General features: G+C 39.9%; 1 protein-coding gene across 1 annotated transcript in view; it reads right to left on the bottom strand.

The window, feature by feature from the left end:
- ntm (neurotrimin) overlaps positions 1-20215 on the bottom strand; it is a gene marked incomplete at both ends in the record, with an annotated part of 472335 nt that overhangs the window by 21772 nt on the left and 430348 nt on the right. Inside the window, one exon of the mRNA XM_079171030.1 lies at positions 17042-17274. Within this exon, the coding sequence (XP_079027156.1) occupies positions 17042-17274 (233 nt within the window). The remainder of the gene's footprint in view (positions 1-17041; positions 17275-20215) is intronic.

The raw sequence follows: 20215 nt of genomic DNA, 5'->3' as shown, positions 1-20215 counted from the left end.
TTCATAGAGAGCTGGTCTAGACCGTACTTTAGAGGGAAGGAGGGATAGTTTGAAGGATCCAGGAGCTAGTTTCTCAGCTCAAATCTGCATTCTGCTGCACATGCTAAAAGCCTCCCGCCTGTTTAAATGTGAAGAATCATTGATGAGTGCATTAGATGCGTAGAGGTGGAATGATTCACATTTAAGTTGTGCGGTTAACATTTGATACAACAAGGGAGAAGTGTCAGTCACATTCATTTATGAGATATTTCCCATTCCTTTTCCCACTGATAAAACTGCTTCTAATAAATAATGCAAGCACTTCACCGGAGCAGTTGTTTTTTAACATAAAGATATGAATTATACCCTGCAACAAAACAGATTTATTTGAAGTCAATATCCTCTTTTGTGGCACACAAATCAATAAAAGGAAATTATGTTTATGTGCAAATGGAATCATTGTCATGTTTAATTCCCTCTGCTTTGTCTCAGACATTTTTATTCCCCATGGACAAATAAAGCTTTTTGTTTCTGAGTTTGAAACAAGCAGAGAGAGTGAGATATGTTCCTTCCTGCTCTACTCCACTGGAAGTCCGTGAAACTGGTTCGCTAGCAGTTCGTCATTCCCGACTGCCTGAAAGCTCAGGGGCTTCCACAGACTTTCTTTAACTTTCAACTTGTATTTGTCCCCAAAGGGCAATTGGCTTTTGCAGCAAGACTCAGATAAGATGATACAATACAAAAAAACTTCATAGGTTACATCAAAAGGAGGGAGAGGTGGTGGGGAGCACTGAATGTTAGGGATGGTCCAAAGTTGACCTTCTAAAGATAGAAATTGCATACAAGAATAATTTTTCACAAGATCACTGATATAACTAAGTAAATCATCGGCATAAATACAACATGGATAGGGAAGTACAATTCAAGCATGGTGAAGACAGATGTTTTTATACAAACAGGAGTGTAAACCTGCATGTGTGGATTCCAGCCTTCGTTATGCCATTTCCGTTTTATATCGATCATTCAGAAGAACAGCTGAAATGCTCTAATAAAGAGATGAAAAGATATCCACACAGATGGCACCTACATCTCTAGCAAGAAAAAACAACGATCATGGAAGTCTGAGGACGTAGTGTAGGCAAATTGGGAGTTGCAATGTTAAAATACTCACAGGTTACATTATCCCCAACTTAGTGTTTACACAAGGTGAGGGAAGATACACAGTAACCTACAGCTCTCCTGAATTAGACAACACCATTTCACAGAAACAATATTTTCAAAAGCAGCAGAGTTCTATGTGAATATAATGTCCTCACTGATCCAAACGTTGTTGTGATTTCTGCTGCAAGGAGACATTACATAGCAGTTTATAACAAACAAGGTCCTCTTGTGCACAGCTCAGAATACACTTTACATAATAAAATATGGAAAAAATAGAAAACAAAACCTCCCACCAATGAGCTGCTTAGTACCGCCAGAGTTCCTCAGGGTAACAAGATAAATGGTTTAATCAGTGTGCTTGTGCTGCCAGTGGTATATTTAATCATTTTCACACTGTTGATTTAATATGAATTATTGTTGATTCATCACTGAGACATTTGTTAGGACAAGAAACAAAAATCAGACCTGCATTACGTGAATGGCGGTATATTAAGGATTATTAATGATTCTGCCTCCATCCTCTTCCCCAAACCCATTTGATGACCATCGTCTACCCGTCCACCAGATGCCCTGTGACTGTTTCTCCTGTCCCAGTCACATCAAGCCTCCCCTTACCCTCTGGTCCAAGTCACTTGACCTTCCCCTCCCACCTGTTCATCTGTGTCCACATTTTGCAAAACACCTGGTTACATTCAATGACAATGTTTTTTTGTATGTCAAATGGCAACATCTTAAGAGTCTGTGCATGTCAACTAGAGTACGGTAAAGGTTCGATCTTATGGCAGTCAAACTCTGTTAAGGTTAGGCAACATAAACATTTGTAACGGTTGGTTTGGGCCAAAGGATGTTTAAGAATAATGTTCCCTCTAGAATCGAGAATGTACTGGGGTTGTATGGGAACGTCATTTTGTGGGAGAACGTGTTGGTCATTCGCACTAATGAACCATATCTGTGGGGATGGGATGTCTGTGTGTTTGCGTTCAGCTCAGCTTCTCACTGATCTCAATACTCAGCAGAAACTCCAGCTCTTCCTGTTCATTTCCTTCAGTTGCTCACCTTTTTTCCTTCTTTTCTTTGTACGCTTTTGAAGCAGATTCATAAAGTTGCGGGCTAAGGCAGATTTTTTTTACTCTACATTTTCAACTCACGTGGAAATGACACGGCTTTGTGTTCTATCTGATCACTCAGTCACTGAGAACTGAGTGACTGGAGTGTCAGTGTGGAGAGGTGGAATGACAAAGCATGTGACTAACAACTCTTTCAATGTACATATGGCCTTGAGGATTGTACTAAGGAACCCATCTTTAGGGAAAAGAAAGAAAGAAAAGACTTGCATCTCAAATATTTGTGCATTTCATGAATTGACTTGTCCATTAATCAAACCCTGTATTGAATATGTCCCCACACAATACAATGTCCATATCCAGCAGCATTCTGATGTGACTAACTATATGGGTGCATTTAAATGAGAGCTGTTTCTGTGTGGACTCACACGACTCTTAAAAACATCATAAAAACACATCTGAAGACGTCTCTGATGTCTCAAGACATATAAATAACACATGTCGCAGGACATCTGAAGACATAGTTGACTACGGTGATAAATGTTGTTTTATCCTTTTTTTTTATTCCAGACGGATCAGTCAAAGCTCTCTTTTTGTCATTTCCATTTCAAAGCAACAAGGACACATCTCTGTTTTGACATTTGCGGTTCATCAACTACAATCCCTTGAATAGAGCATCACTAGTGCTTTAACTTGTTTCAGTCACATCAGACTTGTTTGTAAGACGAAATCTCTATGAATAATTTATTGGATGTCAGCTTAATCCCCATTTACCCTTCATGAATGACAAAAGCATACAGCAAGTGTGTCAGCGTTGCTTCTGTTTAGCTGTGGAGCGAGAGGCCAAGGCTGAACCACTGTTTGTGGAATCAAAACAAAAGGTTGACTTTCAGATGTATTCAATACAAGCTGTCAGGTTATGAAATTCTTCAACATTTTTGGGGTGATGTTGCTAATAATAATAATACACTGTGAATGAATTGCTATTCAAGCTGTGACAGCTTGATGGTTTTAAGTCAAACGAGGCTATTGAAAACCAAGACAAGTGTGCCAAACATCATATCACTAGAAGAGTTCATTGGCTACAGTGTGGCTGCTGCAATCAACAGAATTTGAAAATGTTTGTTTGAAAAAACAACTGAACTTTTGAACTGAATCCCCTACTACAATTTCGTTGTCTGTTGTTTTTAACTGCCAATAAAATGTCTGTGTGCCTATAGAAGGTGTTTATAGAACACCTTGTTGATTGTGTGTAAATGTGTGTGTGTGTGTGTGTGTGTGTTAAGCCACATTAGTATTCTCCGGCCCTCGTTTCATATAAAACATGTACGGTTTTAATAGAGGTGTGAACTCACATCATTTCTGAGAGAGCATTGCAGAGCTATTTTGAAAAAATAATGCAGTAATGTCATCATTTTGCATCATGAACACAAATATGCTGAGCAGCAATACATGCAGAATTGCTGTAAAGTGCCTCCGATAAACACATTTTTGCAGTAATTCGAAGCTGATTTCTTTGTTGCTGTTGATGTTTAGTTGTTCACCCTTCAGTCAATAGATAAATGTCATTTTCATTTTAGGTCGTTTAATAAAAACAAAACATATGACGGCGCTACATTTGATATCTTGTTTTGTATGTTTGAGTGCAGAGATCTTTCAAATCTGACACTGTGGCACCCTTCTGACAAAATTGAGACTGCCCCCTTAAGATTTAATCAATTCAGATGGAACATAATGACGTGTGCATCACACTGAATCTTAAAATATGTACACTATGTCTAAGTGTTCCGATTTGACTGAGTTATGACTCAGAAAAGGAATATGAATTATGACGCATATTACGGCAATCAGGCTCTAATGGTATTAAATTACCTCAGTAGCCTCCGTGAGATATGTGTTATAGCCTCTGCTGCTGCAGTGGGTGACCATGTTGGTGGGTGGGCCAAATCAGCTGACCTAACTACAGTAACCAACTTCCCAGCATGCACCTGCCCCTTTCACCTCGTGCCTGTGGGAGCTTTTTCCTTTGAGTACATTCCACATTTCAATTTGATCCCAGCTGACACTTTCGACATATCTGACCATTCTCCCTCACATTACCTCCTACGGGCAATTTAGAGTCGCCCATTAACGTGCGTGTCTTTGGACTGTAGGGGACAATGCTAACCACTGCACCGCCGTGCTGCCCGCAGAGGATACACTTTAAATAAATCCTTCTCCTGTAAAGCTTTAAGAGTAGGTGAAGATTGAGAAAGAGAAAGCTGACAGGAAGCTATAATCACCCACTGTTATCATTTGTCAGTGACACAGTCAGTCTACTGCTGTACATAAAGAGCAAAACTCTAGATCTCTCTTGGGTGTTCCCCAACAGTCATGGGACACAGAGACACATTTTCATTACCCTGTGAGACAAAACAGCCAGATAAAGAGCTGCTCACTGACATCTTTGATAGGAGCGATAAGGTGAACAGAGTCTTATCACTTGTGTTGTGGTCACTCATCGTTCAGCCGGATAACCAGACTTCAAATCCCTGTGTAAGCCAACCCTGCTGAGCTAAACTACATCTCTATTGGCCCTGAGGCTGCTGCTCTGAAGTTAACTCTGACCTTTGACCTCACATACAGGGGAGTGAGCTAAACATGTTCATGGGGATTGATTGAGCCTCACATATAGTAGGAATGACGCCTACTGTCCACATGGATCAGCGTTTATCCAAACCGCACAGTGTTTGCCCAAGGACACATCAACATGGACTAGCGGAGCCGGGGATTAAACTGCCGACCTTCTGATTGAAGGACAACCCTGCTCTAGTCCAGTCGCCTGTAGAACTATGTAACCAACCATCTGTAAGCTGCAGGGAACACAACAACCTCTTGTTGCATTGAGACATATGTAAACATCATTTTTAGTGAAAACAGCTAAATAGCAAAAATAATGTGGGTTCATTTTCCATCAAAACATGACAGGGTTAGATGGAAGATCACATATTGCCGCACTGGCATTCCTTCTATTTTTGCAGCCGTATTGGTTTCGAGGTTAACAAGACAAAAAACTAGCAGCTCTTTGAGGTTGAACTAGAGGTGCTTTGAGCTGAATGTTGAACTCATAATGAAAACGCTAACATGCCAATGTTTAGCCGGTATGATTAGCATGTTCATTATCATAGTTTAACATGTTACCATGCTAACCTGTGTTAACTAAACTAAAAACAAAGTACAGCTGAGGTTAAGTGGAACTTAGTCATAAACCAAAATATTGTATAAATTTGCAATAATTATGTCCCCAAAATAACCCATTCTCACTCCCAACTCTTCAGACATCGCACCTTGGTCAGTGGCCCTACGCTTCACACTATAACGCTGGAGCTACCCCTCTAGTGTCAGTGTTGGATGTGTTGAGGACGGCCAGTCAGTTTCCACTTGGTACATGCATAGTGTCCTGTAAACTTCCGTGTTCACAGGAAAAGTACACCTCTCATTACATGCATACAGTCTCTTTTCAAAGTAAACTTCCAAGGGTAGGTTTATTTAATATTTTCGGTTTATTTACGCAACAAAACTACGCAGGAATGTTTAAGCCTCAATACCTTTTCTTTTTTGGTTAGGCATAGGAAAAGATTGTGGTTTGGGCTAAAATAGGAACATTTGTTAAGTAAAATAAATAATTTGTCACGTGACTGGTGTGTACAGTATGGAAGTTCCTTAAAAGTAAGGTCAAATAAGTCAAGGTTGACTTGGTTTCACATACTACACATCAGGGGAGGGCTAAAGTAACCAGGCTCTGTTTTTCGTGGGAATATTGTATTAGATTTATTTCAGTCTGGACCAGACTGGTAGACCCAATGAGCAACATGGCAACCTGTTTTGTTGGTAGATATATCTGCTTCAAACTTAACCAACCGACCGACATCGTTATCCTCAAGTTCTGCCACAAGACCTGTTTGAAGACCATACTCTATCAATACACTGAGTGTTTTGATAGACAAGCCTTCTGTGTGGGCTTCTATAAAAAAGAAAAAAGGAAACTTGTAATAGACTATGAGGGTTTTTTTTCTACATCACCTGCTACTAGACTGGAGAAGTGGAAGATGGGCTTCAGTCAGGTGGCAAATATAATAGTCAGCAGCCGCAACAACATATACAGTAACCCCACACATTATATTCTGACCTTTACTGTATGAGTATTTGTTGGCTGCCTCAATGAACCCACTTTTATCCTGCTTTGGCTGTCACCAAGGCAACAGTAAGCAAAGACTATATTGAAGTTTTGTTTTTCACCTAAAGTTTAAGCTTCATAGTGGGAAGATGTTTACTCCGGGGCAGCAGGAAGCCTCTAACTTCTGTCATAAAGCGTCTCTGTGCATTCAACCAAACAAGTAATGTGCTGTCTCTGGCACTGAAAGCCTATAATACATATGAGAAGAAAAACAGCTTTGACCCTCTTCACATAGTTATGGTCGGGTAATCTCCCCAATACCCCAATGCATGTGCTGTTGTGCATTTCCAAAAAGTGCTGCATTTTGATGTCATTTGAAAATATGGCACAAAAATGCTAAAGCACAGACTGTGGGCGTATCAGATTTAGCAGTCTGAGTTATAGTCTGAGGTCTGTAAAGTAGTGTGGGTTTATTTTGTAGCAGTCAGTGTTTAATCGAGGTAAACACAGTGGACACAATGAACTAAAGGAGAAGCTTTTAATCCAGTATATAGCAGCGGTGCACTGTGAACTACACCACACAGACTTTTATCCAAACAGCACAGTGGTACCCTGCTGTAAAACAATGAGAATCCTGTAGCTGGGAATAAAGGAGGATTTAGCAATGCACTGGACAAACATCTCTCAATATTTCACAGTGCATCCAATGCAGCATTTTCAAAAGGGACACAGCAAAACTATTTTTTGTGTTGTATCACCCTCAACAAAGGCTGGCTCTTCAAAATCAAACCGTGATGACAGTCATGTCACTTTTTATTTGAATGAAGCTACTGAACACAGTACACAGTATACAGTACACAGTACACAGTACACAGTGTACAGTATACAGTACACAATATACAGTACACAGTACACAGTATACAGTATACAGTACACAGTATACAAAATACAGTATACAGTATACAGTACACAATATACAGTACACAGTACACAGTATACAGTACACAGTATACAGTACACAGTATACAGTACACAAAATACAGTACACAGTACACAGTATACAGTACACAAAATACAGTACACAGTACACAGTATACAGTACACAGTATACAGTACACAGTACACAGCTACAGTATAAAGCAGCTGTGCACAACATACCAAACTGCCAGATCGCTGCTTGCTGGTTTTTGCACCACCACAAAAAATGTCAGAAAATGTTAAAATCCACGCTTGCTACCTCTCTTCAGCTACTTATCTTATTCTGCACCCAATGTGTTTCTAAAATGTTTGAAGGTAAGACAAAGTTATTTTAAAGATTCTCAGGGTTTGTGTCAAAATCTAGGCCGGGAAACAGAAAACAAGACAAAATAAAAGTGTGACTGACAACAACAAAATGGGTTATTTCTTCTAATAAGAGCAGTGATTTGGCAGCATGTAATGAAGTCTGCCTTTGTGTACGACAATGAATGGGGAACCTATTGGTTATTATTTTTGTATTATTAAGTGCTGTACTCAGTTGCCTGTAATGATTACACAGGATATGAATGGGGTCAGTTATTGTTATTATTTGATTTGACCTGGCTTGTATAAATGGTGACGTGAGAGGAGATGGTGCGCGCAGACAGGGGGAAGCACGCGATGTTTAGTGGACTCAGAAAGCACGTTTTTTCCGCCGTTTGTTCGGCAAAAGAATCCGTTTCATGGATTACAAGTGGGAGACTTCAATGGAAAACGGCACAGAGCACCACCAGCTAAACAGGCTGTGGTGAGGTAGCGTGAGTTCTGTGGACAAAGGCACCGCGGCGTCTTGCCACGCTTCCACCTGTTGTTGACTTTGTTTTGGGGATTTGTTTTGCGTTACTTTAAGGAACTTTGGAACTGATGGGACTCTGGGTTTGAGCGATAGTTTGTAAATATTTACTGTAGAGCGGGAGACTCACAGTTTTTGTTTTGTTTGCTGCAACCCGTAAGTCAAATGAATTTGCTTTATATTAATATATGGTGTTATATTTAACTGGCTGTGTGGTTTCCTTTGTGTCTGATGTGGTCTGTCATTATAGTGAATAATAGAGAGAGCCTTTCAGCGTGTTTTGTGTTTTCAACCATGTTATGCAGTCAGATGTAGTGTCTGTATACTACCAATTCAGATCCGTCCGTGCCCTTTCATTTTAGCATATGTACTTTTCCCTTGTTAGGTTTATATAATAAGGTGAATTGTTACAAGCATCGAGGTGTTTTTTTCAACCAGTTCTCATTTACAGCTCGTCAGAGGCAGCTTGGTCAGTGGTCTTATGCGTCAATGATGCTCTTCACGTCCCCCTCTAGAGTCAGTTTGGACATGCAGGGCTGCCTCTAGTGGCCATAGTATTTATGATTTGTGCAAAGGAGGAAGGCCAGGTGACATAGTATTAAATGGGACAAATCCGCATATAGGAAGGAGGATGGAGTGGATGACTGGACAAACAAACAGACTTTCACCAAGGAGACCACCGTGTCCCGTGCAAAACTCAAAGTTCACTTATTTGTAGTTACATAATGAACCATACTTACAGTTTTTTTCAATTGCTAACAAGCAGTGTTCAATACTGAAACCAAATGTTCAAAACTCTTCACACGTTCAGCGACACACAAGTGTCTACGGACCAAACTGTGAATCATTTTTCATTGCTTTCAGACTAAATGCATTCAATCACCACATTTTTCAAAATTCACAAACACTTTTGTCATTCATACTCCACAAACTGCAAAAAACTATGTATTTGCAGGACATTTTTCATATGCTAACACACTGCTTTCAAAACTGATAAAAGCACATTCAAATCAGAATGATGGCAAATTTCAAACATTTCTGCAGTAATTATTTTGAAATATAGAAAATGAATGAAAATGAAATAATAATCATTCCAAGCTAATTGCAATTTCAGCTCAAAGCCAGCCCAGGTGTCTTGTTTTAGTCTAATTACCATGTTTCAGTAAAAGGGGATAGCTTGGAACTGATTTTGTTTGGAAATATGGATCACAGAAGACAGAGTGGTACGAGGGAGAGTGCGTGGAGGACAAAGGAGAGGAAGACCAAGAGCGGTGATATCGGATGAAATAAGGGCCACAATTATTGACCATGTTGTAAACCACGGTCTCACTTTGAGAGAGGCCGGTCTAAGGGTGCAACCTAATCTGCCCCGCTCAACAGTTGCGTCAATAATACAAATTTTCCGGCAAAACAACAGGTGAGAAGATACATATTACAGTACAGTACAATAGGAGGAGTTTTCTCTGCATGGAGGTGGAAGGTTTATGACCACCATCCACATGACCAGATGACTTTACTGGAGGTAATGAATGCGGAGTGTGGAGACATTTCTCCTGAAGACTGCCAGGGTTGGGTTAGACATTCCTAAAGATACTTTCCAAGATGCATTGCCAGAGAAGACATCAGATGTGATGTTGATGAGAACATGTGGCCTAATCCAAGCGAGAGGGAGGACTAGAACCATCACAGAACTTCACAACGAGTGATTAGACTACACGTGTTGTTGACTTTTTCTTTTTTTTGCCCTGGAATTTCAGGATTTTTTTTTTCTTTTGTCACCTATTTACAGTATTTTCACAAATAAAGTACTATATTAAAAATATATATATATTTCTGATTCATTCTTGTTACATACGTATGCTTTAGTACATTCAATAAATTAAAAATCTGTTATTCTATATTGAAATACTGTTTATGTGAAAATTCATTCTAACTAAATAAAAGTTCATGATTTATGTAATGCTCCCTGTTGCTAGTGTTTTTTAGGTCAGTGTGTTCTGAGTGACATGCATGTTTTCTGAATGAGAATTTGTTGCCAGTGATCGGTGGAACGAGCTTATTTTGAGACATGTATGAAGTGTTTTGTTGGTCTGAGTGAGTTTTGGAGGGAAGATTAACCGTTTGGCCAAAATGAATCTTGGTAATGCAGAATGTGTGAAGAGTTTTGAACACGTGGTTTCAGTATTGAACACTGCTTGTTAGCAATTGAAAAAAACTGTAACATATGTCACGCACTGTACGTACCATAGTGAACTTATTTTCGTCCTTAACTCATCTTCTTTTAACTCAAACCGTGATCATTTCCTAAACAAGTAGTAAGTAACGTACTTAAATTGCCAAATGAAACGTTAACCACATGTTAATGCCTATCAAACTCACATGTTTAAAAAAGTCCATTTTATTTTCCCAAAACAAAAATCTAATCAAATCAAAGGGGAACTCGTACGTTAACAAGTGACGCCACGGGGTCCTGACCAAGTGTTCGTATGTGACGAGTTGGGAAGGAGAACGCTTTGAAAACTGCTTGTGTTTTTAAAACCATACGTGTAATATGATAATTAGTCATGCTTTTATTTCATCCCATCTATACGTTTTAAAATCTGTCTTGACTGTTTTTTGTGAAAACATCACTGGGTCATTTACAAGTGGTTCATAATGCTTCTGCAAAGCTTTAGACCAGGTCCACTGTAGTTGCACTATGGACACCAGCAGCTAAAACTTGCCTGTATTACATTTAATTTATTAATTTATTCTTATCTCTATTTTATAGATGACTTTTATATGGTGTCCCTATTTTGTCTTCTATTTCATTTGTCAAATATTATGCAGTTTGCGTAATTAACTGTGGACAGACAGAGAGGTGCACACTCACTCACGCTTTCATGTACACACACACACACACACACACACACACACACATGGCTGATCGAATGATGCTCCCAGTGGAGATAATGAGGCCCATAATTGTCCTAGAATGCACTGGTGCATGTTTATTGTTCCCTTGCCTAACACCTAGGGTCTAGGACTAATCTGTGATCAGACTTTAAACACTCCAGCTGAAGGTTCTCTAAACTGCTGTGGATAAACTCTCTACTGAGATCTTACATGTTGTAAATAATCGATGAAGCCATCTGAATCAGACACAGCCGTTGTGATGGGGCATGGTTCCAGGGACCGACAGCTCATGCTGGAGAGCCATCAAGACCCTCTGATCAAATATGCCAAAGGAGGGGACGAGAGCCAGTTCTATATAATGAGCTCTCTTTAGAACCACAAACAAGTGCTTATCTCTTTCACAAAACTTGACACCACTGTGCTTATGAAGCCGGTTTCACTGATCATGTTATTAGAGGTGCTGTGTAATTTACATTCTGTTACAGCAACATAATGACTTTGCATAGAGCGCTGACAGCACAGTGAGCTCATGGCTTTAAACGCCAACGCACTCATATGTACAGGGATCTAGTTTGTTTGCACACAATTAAATCATATTGCATATGGGCCGACATTACAAAAAAATACAAATAACCTTGACTGTTTTGTTCTTGTGAATTAAATGCCATGTGATAAATGACAGCCCAGTGGCATTAATATTTCCTAATTCTCAGCTTCTCAGGTGTACATGAAAATAACCCTACGAAGAATATTACAAAGGTGCTGTTGTATTGGATAGAACGCAAGTTGATTGATTAATGTCACACAAACAATGTCCAAACACAAGCTGAGACGGATCATTGAGACTGATGGGAATTCATAGACTTTCATTTAAAATCAGCAGAGGCTTTAGTATTCCTCTTCATTTTAGATTGTTTTCATCCTGCCTGCCTGTTTTTTAAACTCTGCTGTTGTTTCAGGTCCTGCCACTCACACCCTGTCATCACTCGATCCCTTCACCTGGTCTTCCACGCCCATTCCCTCATTAGTCCCTCACTATTTAGGCCTCTTCACTTGCACTTAATCACTGCCAGATTGTCTTGTGTGTTACTGCCAAGCACTCCAGCGTTATCCTCATTCCAATATCTGATCTGCCTGTTCTGACCCTGTCTGCCTGTTTTTGACCTTGCATTCTCTGCCTGCCCCTTTGTGGATTTGTTTGCCTGATTGACTGATCTCTCGGTTTCGACCCGGCCTGAACACAAGTAAATCGGACTATACTTGTAACATTGTCTCTGTGTCGTGCTTTTGGGTTCCAGTGCGTAAGTACTAGTAATCATTACTGTGGTGGCGTGGGCGTGGTTGGGCTCAGCTGCAGAGGGGACGGAGTGGTTCAGGGAACGGTGCCGGTAAGAGGCGTAATCAGCCTCAGCTGTAGGCAATTGCTAATTGTATCTCTCCCCGTTAAAACCATCAGTAGGGACGGAGGCGCGAGAGAACACACAGGCGGGCCGAGCGACGCTGGGAGCGAGAGACCGACGGACAGGATCGCTCACAGCTGGGCGCTGGAACCCACGGTGGCAGAGCGCCCGGCCGAGACCAGCGTGAGCGGTGACTAAATAAAAAGACATTAAGAACCGCTCTCTGACTGTTTCTGGCGTCATTGTGCTTCTAAGAACCCCCATGGTAACAGGGACATGTTACAATTACAAGTATGCCTGAGTGCGGTAATTGTGATAGACTTCGGTCCCCCAGTTTCCGGGTTACATTTTCTGATACGTTTAAAGATGGAAACAAATACATATATTTTTCAGGGCTCTGTAAGTAAGTTTTCAGAAGAAGAAAGAAAAGTGTAGACTGTACTTAGCCGTGACATAATGTAAGTCACCAGCCTGGATGTAGAGGAAGGTTGAACTGTTAGTGTGGCTGAGTAGAGTGCAGGGCCGTCTTTCAATCAGGGGGTTGGCGGTTCAAACCCCGGCTCTAGTTGTCTTTGTGTCGTTGAGCAAGACACTTCACACCAAAAATTGCTCCCGTAGCTGTGCCTACAGTATGACATTATTATGTTATTGGATAACAGCGTCAGCTAACTGACTGTAATGTAATGTAGAGGAAGGTTGAGTGTTCAAGAGGCCAGAGGAGGCCAGAGTGACCCCTGTGTCCACACAAGTCAACATGCTCTATGGCAAGACACACAAAGCCTGCAGAGATGTACATCCTCTCACTCCCACCTTTGTGACCTGACCTGCCTGCTACATTGCATATATATATATATATATATATATATATATATATCTGTGCATGACTTAAAGAGAGTTGTTCTGATACCAATATCAGAGATGCCTCAGATACAGCCTACAATGCTGGATCAGATATCAGCGAGTATGTGAGTCTATGCACTGATCTGACATCTCTTTATCATTTATAAGCTCATTTACGCTAGAACAACTAGTCACTCACTACCAGATCCACACATCCTGCCCGATCGCTACATGTGCAAACTAGTTCTACACACCTTTCCCTGATCATGCTACATTGTGAACAACAAATCTGTGTTGAAATGGGCAGGAGCAGAGCTAGATAACGTTAGCATTTAGCTGTTAGCTGGTGGTCAGTACTGTCCTGCTTGGCTTACAACTGTAAGGAAGATTGCATTGAGTAATATTATGATGCATTCAAGCTAATTTATTATGTATCGGGGGAAAAAATGATGGTATTGGAAAATCTTGAAGAAATAAACAAACACATTAGAAACTGCAGTAGAATTAGGAATGGCTCGTGTTCAGTGATATTGAAGATACAGCAAGTCCTAATTTCCATCCAATTGAAAATGACAGACAGAGCAGGTAGTTCAAATACTACCAGTAATGAAATGAGAAGCGGAGATAATGGGTAACCCCACTTGTGCGTTGAGCCCTCAGTGCCCCTTGGGCAGAGTCTCCAGACCCCCCGCTTTGCAACAGAACTACATAGCACCGAAAAGCTCTGATGTGGGATGAGGGTCATGTCAGTGCTTAACCGTGATTACTGCTTCATTCAAAGCCGTTGTCCGTGGCCCTGTCATGGTATCCTCTGGTTCAATTGGTTCAAGCAAACACAGGCATGGTAAATTGACTTGCATTTGTAAAGCGCCTACATGTCGTCATTCACCCATTCACACACATTTATACACTGATGGTGTGACAAGTTGGAAAATGTGCACTTTTACAAGTTAAAGAAAATGGTAAATTTTGTTATGTTAAAATCTGTGATCTGTGGTTAAAAAGATCATTCACAAATAACATATTGTAAAGTGGATTTACTTAAACCATAAAGTTATGAAAAATTCATCACATGTTGATAAGTAGTTAAAAACTCAAATGGGGTTACATTGTTTACTTTGATCTTTATTGTGTAATTTAGGATATAAGTGTTAAACTTTGATTTACGTAGTGGTCTTCAACAATTGCTTTGGTCTCCACCCACATAGCTAGGGGAAAGCACCATCTTTTACATGTTGGTATGAATCTGCTAACATGTCATATGTTTCAAGAGAACGTTGTTCTTACGTGTTGGGTACTTTACAGTTGAGTACTGAAGTGTGTGTACGTGAGTTCCCGCGTGTTGACAGTGTAGGCGTAGCTGTCATTTTGTGAATTCACAAGTACACAGATAGTAATATTTAGTAGCAATATTTTATTTATTTTCTGTATAATACATTTTAAGTGAGTGCTGAAGACTTTTATGTAAAAGTACTGAGATTAGTTAGTTTTTTTTTGTGCTTGATAGTATAATGAGAGGAAGTGAGAAATATCTTAGGTACTACTTTGAATACTGTTTAAACTTAAATAAAGTGCACGCTCTATTCTCCTGTGGATCTCTTCCTATGTCAATTATTGTGTTTTTTATGTTCTAAGTTCTTGCTGAGGAAACAGCGCCACATCACGCTTGTGATTATTAACCTATAAGCCTATTTTGAGGCCTCTGCTCGAAAATTTCATACCCACACAGTGTATATGTTACTGGTTAATGCTGAATGAATATAACACACAGCTCAAATTAAAAATGTTCAGCTTCGCCTGGAAAAAAAAGCACTTTTGTCTTTGAAATAATGCAGCAGTAAGCCTAAAACTCTCCACAATCATAGCACATGTCAGCAGTCCTTTTTAAAAAATAATTGGCTTTGATAAAGTGAAGCAGGCCAAGTTGATAGAGGTTGGAGTACAGAGAGTTCATGCCAGCTCAAGCCAAAATTCTTTTTTGAACCAGGTTTCCAGCTGTTCTATTCTAATTGTATATACTATATAACTATATATTTAAATTTGTTATCACTAACAGGGTTCAATCTATCTAATAGAGCAGTTTGGCATCATTTTGAAAAAATGTTGACCTCTCAGGGGCCTGATTTATGTGTTTTATGTGATTTTTCCGTCGCTCCCTGTGTGCCCAATTGGGCGTCACTCGGGATTAACAGGTTAATCTCCATTTTTCAGGGGCCTAACAATGGCAGAGGCTAACATGCTAACATGCAATGTGCCACCTGCCCATCAGGAACCTAGTCCCACATATTCATACACCGATGGCACAGCCTTCTAAGAAAACACAACGATCGACCGATCTGTTTCATCCACCATTTAAACTAATGTCTGGTCCTCTGACTGGATAATGTACCCAGCATCTATTTCTATACAGTTTATGGGACTGTTGTGGTACTGGCCCATACATTTCATGAATGTCAAACAGACTAGGAGCTTTTTAATTTACATTTAAATGAGGCACAGATTGCTTCTTTTTTTTGCATTATGTCACGATGACAACTCAGATGAGTTTTCTTAATTTCACATAATGGCGAATCATGCACAGTGCAACATAATATGAGAAATGCATGTTCCTGTCAACAGTTGTATTTACAAGCTTTGATTTTGTTTGTAAGGAGCTATGAAATTATCAGTTTCTTCAAAATATTTAGAGTAGTTTAGGTGGGCACTATTATAAACACAAAGAAAGTTAGCTTTGCTAACAGAGTCTCTTCTCTGTTTTCTCAAATCAAAGGTGTTGCATGAAGATTAGAGGTGCTGTCTATCTCCAAGGTTGCTATAGGAATACAAACAATCTTCAAACAGGGTGGTGACAACGAGCATGATTTTAACAGTGTCAAATTTGATGAAATGAATAGACAGACTTTGAAGAAAACTTGTATAAGTGAGTGTTTTTCATCCTTTCTACATCCCTAAGTCAACAAAAAGCATTTTTCATGAGTCCAGAAGTTATAAATAAAAGACAACTGAAGTCAATTAACACCAATATGGTTTGAACATTTGAACACACAGGTGGTGTTAGTTCAAGTAACACGTGTCTTTCTTGTTACATTTCTATTTGTAGAGACAATTCAGAGCCAGAGAAATCCAAACTTGGCTAAAATGATCTTTCTCTCTTCTTTAGAAGATCATTTCTCGGAACCATGATCCTATGTGTTCACCTCACTGTGCCTTGCATCTTTGTGAGGACATTTATCGCAACTCCACACATCATTTTAGCCTAAGGATCTTAACATCTGGTACTTCCCCATTAACCTCACCTGATGTAGTAAAAGAGGAACACGCTCCCCTCCCTCTCCTCAAGCAAAGCATTTAGCCCCTAATCGCTCCAGTGGAGCAATGAATGAGGAAGTGAGATTCAAAAAGAGTGCACACGTCTGTTTGTACTCTGTGGTTTGTTCACTTATGCCCTCATGTGCTGATGCTCAGGAATAACACGACCATCAATTATACAGTGTAGAAAAATAAAAACAAATAATGTGTATAATCACGTGTTCATTAGAGGGTTTGGATGTGCTGAAAGTCAACAGGGAGGGTTTTACAGGGTTACATTAGACAAACAAAATACAAATACAATGCTGATAGATGTTTGAATAGACATCTTTACATTTTTTATAGAGAAACACTCAGTTCCACTCAATAATCAATGTGATTATCATTTAGTAGTGAAATAGTGGCAGCAGTACTGTATATGTGTTACCTTGGACGAGGATGTGCACTGAGGTGGTTCTCGGTCGACTGCTTGTCTGAACTGCGCACACATACTGCCCCTCATCTGTCATGTCCACGTTTTCAATCTTGATGGTAAACTCCTCTTGATTAAGGGTCACCAGACTCACTCGGGGATCCACCGACCATTTGTCTTCTCCGGCATACAGGATACTTGATCGGTTTAGCCATGCTGTGTGTGTGACCACGTCCCCCTGTGCACACCTGAAGAGATAAAAAGAAAAACAGCACTTCAAATAAGCATTCTACCTCAGTGGTTATTTTAAGATGAAGTACTGAATACACAAATATATGAAATGTACATTCAGTATTCCTACTTGACAATCAAACCAAGTACAAAATTAAATTCCACATTTGTGACAGATAAACAATATGATAAAGTCCTTTAGTGCTTTCTGCTGCCATATTAGTTTTCAAGTGCTTGTTGCTTTGTGCCGTCAACCACCTACTCTTTAAAGTGCTCGGAGATGCTCGCCTAACCACAAGTGCCTGTGCGTCAGAGTTCAGGTATCAAACCGCCTCAGGATGTGTGCTATTCCTGAGATGAAGTGTCCAACACCTGAAACTCTCAACTCTCCGTCCATGGCGTCAGCATCGCCTCCCCAGTCACACCAAACTGTTTAAGCTGCCGCAAGAAGTGGAGCCTCTGGTGGCTCTTGTTAATTATACGTTTATAATGTCTTAGCGATGTTTAGCACCAGGTTGTTGGCCCTGCTCCACTCCACTAGGCCCCCACCTCAGCCATGATTCATCTCCATTCTTCATCATGCCTGCCACTGGTGGCTCATCTGCAAATCAGAATGCAATACACAATCATTGGTATCTTCTGTATTATTCATTGCACATTTTGGAATGATTTTTTTCCTTCTGTCTAGCTGAGGTGGACGATCATCCCAATGATCAGCAAACCTTCAACCACAGAGGCTGAAACTGTTAGACATAATAGAGAATAGGGCATGGATGAGCTCAATCTGTACAGGCTTATGGCCTTTACACACAATAACCATGTTGCTTTTTTGTTCAATTAATTCACACAGAACGTGAATATAAAAAAATATATTAAAAAAACTAATTTCTGATTTTGCACGGTTGGATTTTTCTGAGCTTTTGCACCGCTAATGAAAGCATCTGCCAATCACGTTGTAGAAGAAAATGGAAATAATAAACTTGACTCCTTGTTTAAATCTTGATGATGGCAGCGCGGAGCAGATCCACTCCTGTTCCTCGACATATAAGATGCAGTTGAGTATTACATATTTCTGTCTTATTTATTTGTCACTTCCCCAATCTGTAAAGGCCTTTACTCTGAGTGAGGATACTCTGCATGGAACAGGTGCAATAAGTAGATAAAAAACATAATAATGAAATAATCATTTTTTAAATCCCTTTCCAATAAGTGGGGGAGACACACCACTTTGTCTTTTACTTCAAAACCAAATGATCCTTATTAGGATTGTATGCATTTTGCAAAGAACTCATAACGGTCATGACACAACACATAGTTGTAGTTCCCAATTCCGTTATATAAAGGAGGGGATTATAATAAATAATGATATACAACATCAAAATGGAAATATTAATAGCATGTGAGCTATGAGCAATTATCTTAACAGCTTGCTTGGAATACTGACCATTTTTCAAAAAGCTTGGTAACAACCTGTTGTACATATACAAACGCAGCTCTGGAGCAGTCCCCAGGTTGCTGTTGTTAATCTGCGCACACACTTGTGACATTCAGGAGTGATTGAGACAATGAGCAGAAGACTGCACCGCCGAGCACTGTTACAATCACAACAGATTGGCTTCAGCATCACAAAATGCTGCTTTGATACAGGTCCCGGGTCACTGATCTTTCACTGTTTCCACAGAGCAACACATCTGCTGCATTTTCATGACAAATCTCCAGATCCCGCTGAGAAAGCACCGCCAGAGCTGCAGGAAAACAACAAGTCTCACTTACGGGGGAGTCTGCCAAAGGAAGAAGGAATTCATACTTTATACAACCTGTGCTTTTTGGCTGCCAAATGCCTGTTCATCATCTGGGTTCATTGAACTTTCTGTGGCCTAATTTTCTGACCTACAGAAGGGCATTTGACAAGAAACTGTTTAAAATGGCGGCAATGTAACGGGAGCAGAAGACTTCGCAGCTGAGAGACTCGGCTCCATTAACGCTGTCACAGCTTTTGTTACAGCATCAGTCACTTCCACTTCAGTGGCGGCAGTAGGGTCAGTGGCATCCTTAGGGCATTTGTGGTGCTATGTTAGAGAAAGAAGAAAAAAATGGCGTGTGGGTGTAATCAATAAGGTTTTTAAAAATAATGGATCACAGTGTATGTGAGAGGGCGAAGGATCAATTTACTATTACAAAGTGGATTCAAAGTAGGGTTTTCTTTTCTAATGGCTACAGCAAATTAATTTCTCTGAGCTGCAAATGTATTTCCCACTGTTAAATGGTAACCTTTATAAATAACTTGTACAACAGCAGGAGCTGAACTCTGCTTTCCTTGTAACATTCATTTTCAATGAACTTGCCTCTGGTTTGCCTGATCATATCAGGATATAAGAATTTAAAGAGTGGGTTAACATCACCTAAAGGTCTTCTTTTTGCTCACCTCCAGTGGTTTTACGTCTCACCTTGCTGCAGTGGATACAGGTTCAATAGAGAAACACTGTTTCCCTCTCCTGGTGTCACTCTTTAACATGACCTGCACACTTACAAGGACATGTGCTTAAAGTACATGGATGCTCACTCAAGTTAAAAACGGAAGCTTGAAACTTTTCCTGAAGAAGGTCCAGCACACGACCTCTTTGGTGAACGGCATATCCACTGTGGGTCTTAATGTCCAAAAGAACTCAAGCTTTCCCTATTTCCAGAAAAAAGCGGAATGCAGATTGTCTTTATTATGTAACTTCTGAGAATGGATGTAAAGTTTGGGGCAATAAATGTCTGAGACAGAAGATAAATAATCATTAAAATGTAAAACAATTTAATAATTGTTCTCTCACAGCAGCTTTAAGAGAGAAACTACTATAATTGAAGTGTATATGTAATGATAATAATAAACATTATTTATAGAACACTTTGTAAAATCCAAGTTACAAAGTGCTTCACAGCTAAATGAAAACAGACATAATTCATACGTCA

Source organism: Pholis gunnellus (assembly GCF_910591455.1).
Source record: "Pholis gunnellus genome assembly, chromosome: 13".
In the NCBI taxonomy this organism is placed as follows: domain Eukaryota; kingdom Metazoa; phylum Chordata; class Actinopteri; order Perciformes; family Pholidae; genus Pholis; species Pholis gunnellus.
This window is presented reverse-complemented; position numbering and strand designations above follow the sequence as displayed.